General features: G+C 44.3%; 1 protein-coding gene across 1 annotated transcript in view; it reads left to right on the top strand.

Moving 5' to 3' along the window:
* LOC121873933 overlaps positions 1–16,197 on the top strand; it is a 77,534-nt gene that overhangs the window by 31,778 nt on the left and 29,559 nt on the right. The window contains exons 5-7 of the mRNA XM_042377812.1: positions 9,456–9,688; positions 10,789–10,917; positions 11,408–11,579. Of these exons, the coding sequence (XP_042233746.1) occupies positions 9,456–9,688; positions 10,789–10,917; positions 11,408–11,579 (534 nt within the window). The remainder of the gene's footprint in view (positions 1–9,455; positions 9,689–10,788; positions 10,918–11,407; positions 11,580–16,197) is intronic.

Here is a 16,197-nt window from a genome sequence, read left to right as displayed (position 1 = left end):
CTCGCCATCCAATGGAAGGAGGGTCGGTTCTACCATGACGTCCCGGCAGATTTCCTTCAACATATTTGCTGTGAGATCCCTTACCTCGTCATGCCTCATGCATATGAAGCCCCCCTTCTTGCAGACCATGGCGTGATCGACGTCATAGGAAGAGCCACACACGCATTGGGAGGGCAAACCTTCTACTGGCCAACCGTACCTTAGAGCAATGGCATCTGTAAATTCTTGTTTATTAAGACTGAAACCATTTGCCCTTATCGGTAACGTAGTTAACCAGTTCGAGGCGCCCACCTCCTGCGCTATGGCTACCTTTTTTTTCAAATTTTCTGGTACCTGCAGCAATAGTTGCTGCAACATATCATTTTGGCAGTGCTGTCGATCTGTCGTAATGGACCTACGAATCTTATTTACTTCGCTGGTATTCACTTCCCCTGTTGCATTCTGAGTTATTATGTGGTCCGTGAGGGCTGCCGTGAGCTTAAGTGAATTTTGATGTTCAGTGTCAGCAATCTCCTCTGGATTAGTTAGTCCCATCCCTCCCAGTCTTGGTGGAAGTGCAAGAAGTGTTCTTTCTGCTGGGGTTAAGTCAGGGTGTTTCACTAGTTTGGGAATGAACTTGACTCTTACATTACTACTGAGGCGGGTAGGTCACTTTAACATTACTACTGGGGCGGGTAGGACACTCTTACATTACTACTGAGGCGGGTAGGTCACTTTAACATTACTACTGGGGCAGGTAGGTCACTCTTACATTACCACTGAGGCGGGTAGGTCACTTTTACATTACTACTGAGGCGGGTAGGTCACTCTTACATTACTACTGAGGCGGGTAGGTCACTTTAACATTACTACTGGGGCAGGTAGGTCACTTTTACATTACTACTGAGGCGGGTAGGTCACTCTTACATTACTACTGAGGCGGGTAGGTCACTTTTACATTACTACTGAGGCGGGTATCAGTTTCACATTACTACTGAGGCAGGTAGGTCACTCTTACATAAGAACATAAGAACATAAGAATGGAGGAAACTGCAGCGGGCCTATTGGCCCATACTGGGCAGTCCCGTTTACACCCAACCCCTATTGCTCATATGAGCATCCAACCTATGTTTGAAGCAATTCAGCGTATTCGAGTTAATGATGATATTTGGTAACTTGTTCCATTCATCCACTACTCTGTTTCCAAACCAGTGTTTACCTATTTCACGCCTGAATCTAAATTTGTCTAATTTAAAACCATTGTTACGAGTTCGCTCCTGGTTGGATAATTTGAGTACCTTTGTAATGTCCCCTTTGTTTAGCCCTGTCTTCCACTTATACACCTCTATCAGGTCGCCCCTCACTCTACGTCTCTCGAGGGAGTGCAAATTAAGATGCTTTAACCTGTCTCTATACTCAAGGTTCCTAATGCCCGGGATTAGTCTTGTCATTCTCCTCTGAATTCTTTCCAAGGATTCTATATCCATTCTGTAATACGATGACCAGAACTGAACTGCGTAATCCAAGTGTGGTCTCACAAGAGCAAGATACAGTTTAAGGATGACCTCGCTAGTCTTGTAACTAACACTCCTTTGTATGAACCCAAGTACTTTATTAGCCTTGTTACGAGCAAAAACACATTGTTTACTTAGCTTAAGGTTCCTACTTATCATTACTCCTAAATCTCTCTCGCAGTCGGATTTCTCTATGGCATCGTTGTTCATCTGGTATCTGGTTTCCCTGTTTACATCTCCTATACTGAGTACTTTACATTTGTCCACATTGAATTTCATCTGCCATTTTTCAGACCATTCGAAAAATTTGTTTAGATCTTCCTGTAGTTTTGCCGAGTCCTCGTCAGATTTGATAACACGTCCTATTTTAGTGTCATCAGCAAATTTACTTATGTTGCTGTCTATGCCGATATCTATGTCGTTTATGTATATAATAAATAATAATGGTCCAAGTACTGAGCCTTGGGGAACTCCACTTGTGACGTTGCTCCAATGGGACTTAGTGCCGTTAATGCTCACTCGCTGTTTCCTGTCCTGTAACCACGCCCTAATCCATTTAAGGATGTCACCTTTGATGCCATGTGCTTCTACCTTTCTAATTAGTCTTTCGTGGGGACTCTGTCGAAGGCTTTGCTAAAGTCGAGATATACCACATCATAATTGTGCCCCTCGTCCACCGATTCGAAAACTGATGAAAAGAATGTTAATAGATTAGTTAGACAAGAACGTCCGCTTGTGAAGCCATGCTGGGAATCATTGATCAATCGGTGCTTCTCCAGGTGATTTTGAATAGAGTTTGAAATGATTGCTTCCAGTAATTTGCCTACTATTGATGTTAGACTGATTGGGCGGTAGTTAGAGGATAGTGATCTATCCCCCCTTCTTGAAAATCGGTATTACATTCGCTATCCTCCAGGATTCTGGTACTACACCTGTTTTAAAGGACATGTTAAACAACTTTGCTAAGGGCATACTAAGCTCTTCCTTACATTCCTTTAATACTCTGGCAAATATCTCATCGGGACCAGGTGACTTATTAGGCTTTAGTTTGTCTATTTGCTTACTAACATCGTTACTAGTCACTACTATCTCACTTAATTTGTTTTCTTCACTATCTCTGAATAGAGTCGGTGCCTCGGGTATCATGTTTAGATTTTCGGTGGTGAAAACTGTTGAAAAATATTTATTCAAATTATTGCTCATTTCTCCGTCGTTATCAGTGAGCTCGCCGGAGTCTGACCGTATTGGTCCAATCTTTTCTCGTGTTTTAGTTTGATACATTTGATAGAATCCTTTGGGGTTTGTCTTTGCCTCCCTTGCTATCCTTACCTCATTATTCCTCTTTGCTTTCCTTATCTCGGTTTTAACTCTACTCGCCAATGCCCTATAATAGTCCCGGAGGTGAATTTCGCCACGATTTATCCTTCTACCTATAGCCTTCCTTTGGCCAAAGATGTTCTTTAAATAATTATTTATCCATTTAGGGTCATTGTTGTCTGATCTGAGTTTTTTGTATGGTATGTTCTGCCTTTGTGCTTTAAGTAACTCACTATTTAATTTATCGTGGAACTCGGCAATCTCAGATCTCGTTATCAGGTCGGTGTCATCTGTCAGGTTCACGGCCAAGCGCGACACCCCCTCTCTCAGCTGCCTCTTTAAACTATCAAAGTTTGCCCTTCTGAAATCTGGTACTTTATTGGAATTTTCCTTACGTCTGCCCTAAAAATCTAACTGGAATCGAATTTCTTTGTGATCGCTGTTTGCAAGTTCGTTCCCTACCTCGACATTGGTAATGAGGTTTTCTCTGTTCGTCAGAACTAAATCCAGTATATTATTACCCCGTGTGGGTTCGGTTATATGTTGACTTAGGAAACAGTCCTGGATCGTCTCGAGAAAATCCTCTGATTCTGAGTTACCCGTAAGGACAGTCCAATCTATTTGGCCAAGGTTAAAGTCGCCTACTATACAGACTTTGTTGTGTATGGAAGCCCTGCGCATTTCATCCCAGATAAGTCGCTCATTGACGCTATCAAGATTGGGGGTCTATATATTACCCCTGTGATTAATTTTTCCCGACCGTCGCTTAATTCTATCCAAATTGTTTCTGTATTCCTCTCAGTTTTTATTTCCTTATTTATTTCACACTTCAGATTATCCCTAACATAGATTGCTACTCCGCCTCCTTTCCTGGTCTGCCTATCGGTATGGAACAGTTTGTAACCCGCAATTTGGTATTCGACTGGTAATTCACGTGTGTCTAGGTTGATCCATGTTTCAGTGAATGCAATTATATCGATTTCTTCGGTACATACCAAGGCCTTAATATCATCCATTTTGTTTCTCATACTTCTACTGTTCGCGTAGTATACATTTAAGTTAGTCGTGTTCTGAGTCCTTCCCTTACCGCGTTTAGTTTTAAACTCCCTGTCTAATTTAGTTTTGTCATCATTCCTAACACTATTTCCCTGTAATCTTTCGCCTTGTTTACCCGCTCCCACTGCAGTCTCCTCCACCCCCGGGTAGCTCACTTTTACATTACTACTGAGGCGGGTAGGTCACTTTCACATTACTACTGAGGCGGGTAGGTCACTTTCACATTACTACTGAGGCGGGTAGGTCACTCTTACATGACTAGTGAGAACATAAGAAAATAAGAAGTCTACATGGGGCCGGTTGGCCTGTGCATGGCATCTCCTGTTGAGAGTTACTACCACTCTCTATCATCCATGAATCTATCTAGCCTCCTTTTAGAACTTTCCAGCGTTCCAGCACTTACCCCAAAGTTGCTAAGCTTGTTCCACTCGTCCACCACCCTATTTGTTAACCATTTCCTTCCTATCTCCCTCCTAAACCTAAACTTATCCAACTTAAATCCGTTGCTATGAGTCCTATCCTTCTCGGATATTATAAGAACTTTATCTATATCCCCTTTATTGATTCCTTTCACCCACTTAAATACGTCTATCATATCTCCCCGCACTCTTCGTCTTTCTAGGGAATTCAAGTTTAGTTTCTTTAACCTATCTTGATATGGAAGGTTTGAAAGTCCCGGAATCATTTTCGTCATTCTTCGATGCACTGACTCCAGTGAATTGATATCCATTCTATAAGGGCACCAGAACTGAACCGCATAATCGAGGTGCGGCCTGACTAGCGCAAGATATACTGTGGTTGCAATAAGACCTCTGCACTCTTATTACTTTCACTTCTAGATATACAACATAATACTTTGTTTGCCTTATTTCGATCATTAACGCATTGTTTTCTAGACCGAAGGTCCGGGCTTACAAGTATCCCTAAGTCTCTTTCACAAGTCGACTTCTCTAGGTTGATGTTGTTAAGGCTGTATACATTGACAGTATTTGGTCTTCCAATATTAAGTACGCTGCACTTGCTGGTGTTGAATTTGATTTGCCATTTTCTGACCACTCCTGCAGTTTATTTAAATCCTCCTGTAGTGCATTTGCATCCTGCCCTGAACTAATCTGCCGCCCTATTTTGGGGTCATCCGCAAACTTGCTTATGTCACTGCTGATCCTAGTATCTAGAACGCTTATGTAGATTATGAACAAGAGTGGGCCCAATACTGACCCCTGGGGAACTCCACTGATTACACAACCTCACTCAGATCTAACACCATCTACGCTGACCCTCTGTATTCTATCGGTGAACCATGACTTTATCCATTTTAAACTTTCCCCTCGATACCATGAGACTTAACTTTTCTCAGAAGCCTCTGATGCGGTACTCTGTTTTTGATGGAACTGTGTCCTTGCAAAGTAGAGTTTTCTGTGCTGTGAACATGAATACCCATTTTTTTTTTTAAATGTGGCCTCCAGCCTCCCCCAATAGCCACATCTTCGCCACCATTTAATTACCTTAATATTAAATATCCAAATACATAAGTAGTTATCCTATCTGTGTTAAATTAGTTGAACCGCAGATCTACAGTATGCAGCATTCAGTGACAGTAGCCTCATAGTCAATATCTGCAGCAGTTGTCGGAGTTGGGGCAGAAGCTCTCGTTCCCCTGAGGCAGAGCAAAGCCGACCGAAGGAGAGAGAAAGACAGTCGACATCTCATACAGGCTGTAACATAACTTCTGGGCTGCTGCTTCTGTTCGGAGATCACCTCCGCGAGTCTGGCGTAGAAACATCATGCACTTGGTCCCATCCCACCAGAGGTTGTGAACACTAGAGGAGTGAAGCTGCTTTGATCAACGTTTTGAACTCTCTCCCCATATGCCCTTCTCTTGTCGTTCTCGTTCCTCCTATGTGCAGTATCGAGAGCTAGGTTACGGTGACATGCAGCCATGGGATCAAAAATCCTGATGTCGAAGAAAGCTCGCTGTCCCCGCGTCCAGAATCCTCGAGCACTGACGTCCACACGGGCTTCGTTAGATGTGTTTGAAGTCCTGTGTTGGAAGATCTCACCATCCAATGAAAGGAGGGTCGGTTCTACCATGACATCCCGGCAGATTTCCTTCAACATATTTGCTGTGAGGTCCCTTATCTCGTCATGCCTCATGCATATGAAGCCCCCTTTCTTGCACACCATGGCGTGATCGCCATCATAGGAAGAGCCACACACGCATTGGGAGGGCGAACCTTCTACTGGCCAACCGTACCTTAGAGCAATTTGCATCTGTAAATTCTTGTTTATTAAGACTGAAACCATGTGCCCTTATCGGTAACGTAGTTAACCAGTTCGAGGCGCCCACCTCCTGCGCTATAGCTACGTTTTTTTCAACTTTTCTGGTACCTGCAGCAACAGTTGCTGCAACTTATCATTTTGGCAGTGCTGTCGATCTGTCGTAATGGACCTACGAATCTTATTTACTTCACTGGTAACCACTTCCCCTGTAGCATTTTGGGCTATTATGTGGTCCGTGAGGGCTGCCGTGAGCTTAAGTGAATTTTGATGTTCAGTGGCAGGAATCTCCTCTGGATTTGTTAGTCCCATCCCTCCCAGTCTTGATGGAAGTGCAAGAAGTGCTCTTTTTGCTGGGGTTAAGTCAGGGTGTTTCACTAATTTAGGAATGAAATTGACACTGATTACTTCTTCCAGAGGGTGGAGTAGGGGTCCGATATCAGGGAGAGTATGCATCAGGTAGTTCCAACGATGCTTGACTCCGTGGGTGAATGCAGCAAAAGCGGCATGTGGCTCTGTGTTAGCAATCTTAGACAGAGCTTCGATTTCACTAACCCACTCATTCACCTTTCCCGCTACGTACTCGGTCTTGAAGTCAGCAGTGCCAATTACTGCACCTAGATGTCTTTGGCCGTCCTTAGTTATTTTGACCTCACTTCCGCCAAAAACCTCCATTGCCCGTTCATAATGTTCTGGCTTCACGATGAGGAAGGACTTGCTGGCGTTTGGGTGGTACCCTATTTGTGGACCTCGCGATGTTACCAAGTCCCACCACTTTTTGATGCCCTCCACTTTTCCTGCTCCTGTAAGGTCATCAGCATATGCCACTTGTTTGACCCCAGTTGTTTCAAATTTTATTTCTTGTTGGAGCACTGATAGGCCAATTGCATACATTGCCATTGCAACAGGGTCCCCCTGTGTTGTTCCCTCGGTTGACTGTAAGATGGTATCACCTCTTAGAGCCTTGTTGTTTACTATATAGAGGTCTGATGGATTCCTTTGCGAATTTTTAACATACATTGCAAAGCTTGGACACTTGATCTTGATGTTGTGCAGTGCAGCCTTGCGGTTAAGTATGTTGAATGCGTTTGAAGCATCCACCAGGAGAACGGCCTCACAATCTCGCTGCTCAAATATCAATCTCATGGCGTGAATGACTGCCTCCCCGCCAGCCTGTTGGCCAGCACACACTTGTAGGTTCCCTGCTGCTGCCCTGACATCATCCTTTACCACCTCCATTATGCATTTTCCGATGATCCGCCTCAGCACTTCCCCCACCCCTATAGGGCTACATCCTGCGTTCTTTTCCAGAGGAATAAGGATGCAAGCCATCAGGGCCTGGAGGTGATGGCAGCAAGAGGATGCAAGCTTCCTTGCAAGGGCGGCAATGGCAGTGCAGAGATCGCTTGCTACAGGTCCAACTTGTTTGTGCTGAGGATGACTTTCCAACTGTTTGCATCCAGACCTGAAGGGCAGGCTCCTCCTCGAGTCTTCAGTGCCTTTTTCCACACCATCTCTCCTGTCATTTTCTCGAACAGGACAGCGTTTGGTAGGGTATAAACTCCCTCGAACCTGATGCCTTCTTCGTCGCTTGCAGGGGGATGTTTCTCTTTCAGTAGTTTTAATGTCTCTCTGTTTATTGGCTTCACCCCACCGTAGGATTCCTCTGTGAGAGATCTGACCTCCAGAGACACTTTTCCCACACGCATTTTGTTTCCAAATTTTCTTGCCACGTCATCGGTGTTTTGCTTTCCGTCACCCGTAATTTTTAGTCTCTCCTGCAGTGTTCTTGCTTCACATAGGAGATCATCAAGGGCCCCAGTCTGCCACATTGCCAATCTTCTCTTCATTGCTGCCACAATTTCTTTGTGCTTAGTCTTTGTGTGTGTCCTCTGACAAAATAGATGTGGTATTATTGCCAGTATTTGAAGAGCTAAAGGGGCGAGGAAGCGGTCCTGAGTGTAATCAGTCATGAGGCGAGTCATCTCCCTAATCATTTCTTTGGTGGCCGCACACTTGGGTGGTTCAAATAAGTTAGCGGGCGACCACTTGACAATTTCTGAGTATGTTTCTTTGACCCATATGTCTGCATTTTCCATCGACATGCCATTCCACTGAGGTGGCTGTCTCTCATTTTCCTCGTGGACATCTGCTACTAAGGGAGCAGCATTTATTCGTACTACATTTTCGGGGTGAGTGGACTCACTGCTATCATTTCGGATATCATCTGGTGGTTGGGTCCCGGCGATATCCACTGTGGCCACCTGTGTCGGCTCCCTGCGACGTGGGTTCCGACACTGGTCTCGCTTCTTGCAATCTCCACATGGTCGGTTGTTTCTCGCACAAACACAATTTGTGTAGTTTTGGTTCGGGTTAGCACAGACGCAGCAATGAATGTTACCAGGCATAGTGAACAGCACCCCGGGTGACAGATACTTCCGCCTCCGACCTCTGCTATTGGGCCCATACGGACGATACACTTGTCACCAGAAAATGTATGTTTATTGATTTTGTTTTTAATAAAGAATGTTATACAAAACGTGCACTGGCTAATTTACCTGGACCAGTTTTGTGGTGTTTGAGCAATGTGTCTTCTTCTATTGGAGAAAAATAGTTGTTTATGCATATATGTTTGTTAAATGAAACAAAAATATAGGAAAGCAAATTTTATTCTAATTTGGCAACATATCCCCCAAAAACCTCTTTTCCCCAAAAAACCGTTTTTTCTGCAAAAATAACCTACCAGAGCGGATAATTGGGTTACATACCCGGGTAGATGCCCAGTACAACCCTGCTACTGAGGCGGGTAGGTCACTCTCACATTACTACTGAGGCGGGTAGTTTACCTTCACATTACTACTGAGGTGGGCAGGTCACTCTCATATTAGTACTGAGGCAGGTAGGTCTCTCTCACATTGCTACTGAGGCGGGTAGGTCACTCTCACATTACTACTGAGGCGGTTCGGTCACTCTTATATTATTACTGAGGCGGGTAGGACACTCTTACATTACTACTGAGGCGGGAAGGTCACTCACATTACTATTGAGGGTGTTCGGTCACTCTTACATTATTACTGAGGCGGGTAAGACACTCTCACATTACTACTGAGGCGGTTCGGTCACTCTTATATTATTACTGAGGCGGGTAGGTCACTCTTACATTACTACTGAGGCGGGTAGTTTACTTTCACATTACTACTGAGGTGGGTAGGTCACTCTCATATTACTACTGAGGCAGGTAGGTCTCTCTCTCATTGCTACTGAGGTGGGTAGGTCACTCTCACATAACTTCAACCATGTTTACGTCACCAGCTGCGGCAGGTGTCATGGTGCGTGACGGTGGTTGTGGTGAGCGACGACCCAGCCTTCCTCGCCGCCTTCGCCGAGTGGTCCCTCAAGGGCCGCCTCCTGGTGTGGTCGACGAGGCTCCTTGTCGTCACTCGGTTACCAGCACAGGAGATAAGATCACTCTTGAAAAAACATTGGTGTTTTTCAATGATGAACACTGTGATGATGAAGGTACAAGACTTATCACAGACAATAAGGTACAGCACTTAAAACGAGTTTTTATTCTCAAACTAGCTTTGAAACTTGACTTTGGCCGGGTACTGTAAAGCTCTCAACACCCATCCGCCATGCAGTTTTTTTTTACTTGTTTTTATTTAAGCTAAATCTAAAAAGTCACGACGAAGAACACAGTCACGGCAGGGCCCCTTTAATATACATGCAAAGATAAACGTCACTGATCTACGGTACTGACTCACTGAAGAACATAGAAAAGCCCTTTTATTAATATAGTGTGATAACAATTAAGCGCATATGATGTACAACCCTTCACATACAACAATCCATACACCATCTCTATTTTAGCTATAGGAATAAATTGTGATAGTGGTAAGTTACAATTGTAAATATATACATATATATATATATATATATATATATATATATATATATATATATATATATATATATATATATATATATATATATATATATATATATATATATATATATATATATATATATATATATATATATATATATATATATATATATATATATATATATATATATATATACTATCCTTGTCAAGTATTTCGCCTTAGTCTGTACTCACCCCTGAATATCTGAATTACACGAAAGCACTTGGGAACGGGCCCGTCCTTTAGGGGGGAGGGGGCGGGGCGAACAGGGGCGACCGCCCGGTGCCCCGCGCGTGTGGGGGCCCTGCGGCGCCCAGCACTAGTCCCAGTGACCTCGGACACATTACCTGTTGACTGGTTAATCTGACCTGACGGCTTACTCCACCATTGCAACCGTGACCTTACCATCCATAGCGACAGTCCCATGGGGTTGGTGGGGGTGGGTTCCCCTGACCGCATAATCTGACTGCATATATATTTTTTCTGGGGCCCCGCAGTGCCTGAGTTGCCCCTGGCCCCGCACCCTCCTAGGGACGGCCCTGCTTGGGAACTTCGTGTTTTCTTGTTTCCTTGTGGTTATCAGCATATATATATATATATATATATATATATATATATATATATATATATATATATATATATATATATATATATATATATATATATATATATATATATATATATATATATCATGATGAAGGACATTGTATGTGGTACAGGTGTGGGGTATACTTGCACCTGCCTTACAGCCCGCGGGGAGCAAAGGTGGTACAGGTGGCACAGTGGTCACCTCTCCAGGGCCTAGTCTACACCATTTCCTTGCCGCTCTTTCCCGAGAAGTTCTCAAAGTGAGTGGACTGTCCATTAGTTTTCATACCGTATAGGAAATATAAAATAACATATTATTACTTAATTGGTTTATCATAATAATTGGTCTGAATTTCCAGGGCTTCGTTGTCAAAAGAGTACGATTATGGCCTTTTGTTAACTTGTTTATAGCCACACTAAATGAACCAAACTAATATGCGTACAGAAGAGAGTTGTCACTACTGACAGTTGCATGCATTTAGTGGTTATGGGACACGATAGTCACTGAATGCTACTGTAATACGGAGTTTGGGAAAATTAACACCGCTACTGTAAATGCGACAAAAATATATGAGAGAAAATCACATTATAGTGAAAGTGGATGTTTCTTTATGGTATATATCTTATTTAATTTGATTAAAGGACATCCATGAGGCACTTTTCATTACCTTTATAAAGGAAGTAAAAAAGTTAGTAATTTCGTGGAAAATGTACAGTACTTCTTACGCTGTCATGACCTGTGTCCACCAGTTTCTACGGTGCCAGGGTGAACGTGACCGCCCTGCCGTATGCCCCGTACTGGATGACCTCTGGTGAGGGCAACAACACCAAGCACTCCGGCATTGACTACAACCAACTCGTGACTTTATCAGAAGCTCTCAACTTTACTATCCGCCTCTTACCATCTGCCAACTGGGATGAGGTAAGAGATTCATGACATTACTCTAAGTTTTATAAAGAAGTAACCTACCTACCTACCTACCTGGCTGGCTGGGTATCTATCTATCTCTCTATCTATTAACACCCTGGAAAACGTAAACTGTAAAAGTCGCAAATATTAGGTCACAGTGTTCAATGAGACACCTTTTTGTTTATCAATTCAATTTCAATTTCAATTGTTTATTCCTTGACAGAGGAAGCGGGATCCTAGTGCTGTCACTAGGTACCCCTGTACAATGACACAAGAAGCATCTGGCAAGTGTGACAAGTATATACAGTATAAATATTATAAAGGGGCTTACTAAAGCCAAAGGAAGGAAGGATATTCCTTTAACACATAATCAATAATATTTACAAAATATCTGGCCAGTATGGGGAGGATCATCGTGTCTCCGTCAGGGGGTCATGGAGTGGTTTCCGCAGCTGCTGTACTACAATGCGGACGGTTCCCAGAAGCGGGGGCACCTACTAACCCAAACGGTAGTACTACAAATTCATGCAGCCCTTCATCTATAGAAAAAGCAGTGTATTGACGGCTGTGCTCACTCAATGGAATTTGCTAGTATCCTTTCACTAGGTCGATTTTACTAAAGAACTGACTATCACTAGCGAAAATATACCGTGGATCAGGCATGGGTTCACGGTCAAAAACAGTTAGAGAATTAAGCTTTTTAAAATTCAAACAAATTCGGTATGTTTCATATTTTTTTTATTTTTTACTATCACCATAAGAGTAAAGTGAACTTGGTGGATGAATAACACTAAGTCAATTCATTACTTCGAGCTCTTCCTAAACACTTGGCCACAATGCATAGAGAATATGATATCTTCTGGCTCTAACACTGTCCTCTCGCATCAGACTTGTCATGTTCAATCAATGAAATTTTTCCAGGAACATCAGCTGAAACATTTTTATATTTTGATAAGACAGATTGAACATTAGCTTGTTGGTTATCAACTCGTGGCAGCTCACCGTCATCCTTCTCTTCTACCAAGGCCACTGAAGCGTCTTCCACTGCATCTGCATCTTTTCCTAGCTAGATGTAACGCCTTAGTATGTTTGCATGATAGATCGTCCTCTTCCCTTTGTGGTCTCTTATGTAGTCCACCCGGCTCTGTTTTTCCATCACACCAAAAGGTCCTTTTAACTGTAATAGAAATTTATTATGAGCTGTAGGAAGATGTAACAACACTTTGTCCCTCACCTTAAATTATTGTCCATTGCCCTTCTATCGTATGCAACCTTGTACTTAGTTTCAGCCAGATTTTACTGATTCTAAGCAATTCTACAAGTTTCTTCCAACTTTTATCGATGCTTGAACATGTACCCATAGGTGGTAGGAACCGGTAACTAGCTAATGTCTTTTTTATTCCACAATTCCCTAAGAATAGTTAAGGGCCTGAGGTGACTCCCGAGACGCAAATAATAATGCCTGTAGATACCGATCCCACTCTCTAGACTGTTTACTACACAGCTTTTAAAGCATAGCCGTTGTTGTTGTTGAGCTTGTCGGACCGTAGTCCGACACGGGCCTTTGCCTACAGGCGGCCCGTTTGGTGGTTCCGGCTGGAGCTCCTGGAGCAGCCAGACCGGATTGAGATTAGAGGTGGTCCTACCTGCAGATTTGGAAGGATACTGCAGGTTGCAAGTGTGAGCGGACCCCCGATCAGTGGACGCTTACCACCAACCCCCACTCTTGGACGTGGTCAGTTTCGGAGTGGCGCGCCCCCCGAACTGGGGTCCGCACTTGCTGGGAGAGGATACTTTCTAAGCTATCTGGGTGGTGGGTATCGTGTGATGACCCGGAGAAGGTGGTGAATGTGGTTTGTTTGGGCCTTTCGGGTTAGAATGGCCGCTGGTGTTGTGCGTGCTTCTTGGGAGTTTTGAGTTCTGTTTCGGAGGCTTTGTGTGACTTCGCAGTCGAGGAGATAGTGTTCAAGTGGGTTGGCTGCTGGCTCCTGACAGTAGGTGCATTCCATGACGTCATTTCAGATCATCTGCCAGGAGCACTTGTACCCTAGTCGTAGTCGATGAAGGCTAACTTGGGTTTGTCTTGGTGTTTTCTTGTCTGCGAAAGGTGGTTCCCCTTTTGTAGCCGCCAGGTACCATTTGGCTGATTGGGAACCAGCGTTAAATGCGGGAAGGAAGCTCTTTTGGATGTGGAGCTTGCTAGTCTTTCTGAGGTGATTCTTGATCTGTTGCACGCTTGCTGGAACTTGAATGTGTACGCTACTAGAACGTGTGGCTGCCTTGGCTGCTTCGTCTGCCACGTCGTTTCCCCCGATCCCTACATGACTGGGAATCCAGTGTAAGACGACTGGGCGGTTTTGTCTTTTTAATTCCAGTAGCTGTGCGAGGATCGAGGTTATGATGTGGACGTTGTCTCTTGTCTGTGTTGCAGCGCCTGCATGGCTGATTTCGAGTCCGTGTGAATTATGATGGACTTGTTGTGTTGTGTTGCAGCGTGTTGTAGGGCCTTTGAGATTACTACCAGCTCTGTTTGTAGGGTGGAGCAGTCATTAGAAAGTCTCCATCGGAGGGTCTGACCTTGGGTGTAGAAGGCCGCTCCGGATGTATGATGTTTTGGATCCACCGAGCCGTCTGTGAAGTATGATGCTGCATCAGCCGGTGTCTCGGTGGCTATGGCTTCCAGAGTTATTTTTTTGAGGTCCTCCTTCTGGAGGTTGGCTTTGCTATCACCTAGTTCGGTAATTTTGAATGTGGCTAGTGGAGGGCTCCATGGTGGAGGAACTACGTAATCATTGTTTCGTGTGTCTTGGTTGTTCTTGACGAGTGTTTCTGCTTGCAGGTGTCGGATGACCTCGCTTGCCTCGTGCGACCAGGTGGCCCCTCGCACTCTGTGGTCGAGGTGGAGGGAGGCACTGATTCGCGTTTTGGCAGCTGTGGGCTTATCTGATCTACAGATTTTGGCGAGGAGACCGGCTGTCACCTGCTTGACTCGTACTGCCAGGGGTGGTAGTTCAGTTTCCATTTGCAAATTGCAAATTCTGGTCCACATGGGTGCTCCGAGCATGTTCCTGAGAGCATTATTTTGGATGACTTCTAGCTTAGTTATTTGGTCTTCTCTCAGTCCAATGAGTGCTGGAGCACTGTAATCTACCAGTGATCTGATGGCGGCCGTGTAGTAGGCTTTGGGCACATGAAAGTTTGCTCCTGCGGTTGTGCTGGTGAGCGACCTCATTATATTGTGTCTGCTCTTCGTCCTGTGCCTGAGATACTCGAGTTGCGGCTTGAAAGTGAGTTTCTGGTCAAACCAGATTCCAAGACACTGGTGGGTGTTGGTCCAGACTACCGGCGTGTTTTGTATGGAGAGCACCTTGTCTGGTGTGCCTGTGCAGATGGCCATCGCTTTCGACTTGGCTGGATTTATCTTGAGTCCAAGTCTGTTGCACTCCTCTTCTATAAGTTGGAGTGCGTGTTGCATGTTGGCTAGTCTTTTTGATCCTCTTACTATAAGCTGTAAGTCGTCTGCATAGCATAGGAGCTTGGCTGTTTGTCTGAAAGGAAGTTTGACAAGATTTTCCATCAGGACATTGAACAGCATTGGACTGAGGATGCTTCCTTGTGGGTCTGACGTTCGTCTTGATACCTCCAAAATGTTCTATACTACTGAAGGTATACACAAACACTTGTTATCTTATAAGTAGGTTCTATTCTCGTATGGGAGAATATATACAAGGGGACCCAGAAGCTCGCGTCCGCACCACAAGGACTGGCTGTCTTCACTCTCTCTATGTATTACCGCGCGCTGCATGTACAGATGCCAGCATTCACAAGCTGAATACATAAAGTATAAATATGATAATTTATATACATAACATGGTGCCAAATAAATGGAAATATTACATAGAATTAATACCTGTTCTGTAATACTTACTATACATAATTAATAAGAGTAATATAAGAGTAATATAATAATACACAGCTTAAGGTACTACTTCGTGACCATATCATACACCTCCCTCCCCCCTATACGCTCATAGTTTCATCTTGAGCGGACCTTTTGTTTCTGAGTCGCTCGGACCTGCGGAGTACTGGGGCAGAAACACAAGGTGGGGATGGATTTACTGTAAGGACATCAACATTAGGGGACTCAATTGGGGAGGGGTCAACACTAGGCAGCTCCACAGGTCGGAGGAAACGACGGTTCCTCCACCATACTCTACCACTAGGAAGACGCACTTGGTAGTCCCTGGACCGGCCAATACCCATGACAACCCCAACCTTGTCCCAGCGGTGAGATACCGGATCTTGAATCCTGACCTGCTGGCCGATACTCAACCTGGGAAGGGGGCGGGCATGACAGTCGTACCGAGCAGCGACATCTGCGGCTCGTTCTGCTGCACGGCGGTCACATTCCTCAGTCTTGGTCTGCCATTCTTGAGAAAAAGACTTCGGGTGGGCAGGAACACAAGACCTGAGATGATGTGCGTATAGAACTGTAGGTTATGTATCTAAGCTACTGTGCCGAGTAGCAACCTTGTACATAAGCTACTGTGCCAAGTAGCATTTATATATATAATCACGTGGCAACACTGCACGTTCTGTGGCAACATTGCCCCAAGGCTGCCATATGGCG

Source organism: Homarus americanus, unplaced genomic scaffold, assembly GCF_018991925.1.
Source record: "Homarus americanus isolate GMGI-L3 unplaced genomic scaffold, GMGI_Hamer_2.0 scaffold25827, whole genome shotgun sequence".
In the NCBI taxonomy this organism is placed as follows: domain Eukaryota; kingdom Metazoa; phylum Arthropoda; class Malacostraca; order Decapoda; family Nephropidae; genus Homarus; species Homarus americanus.
This window is presented reverse-complemented; position numbering and strand designations above follow the sequence as displayed.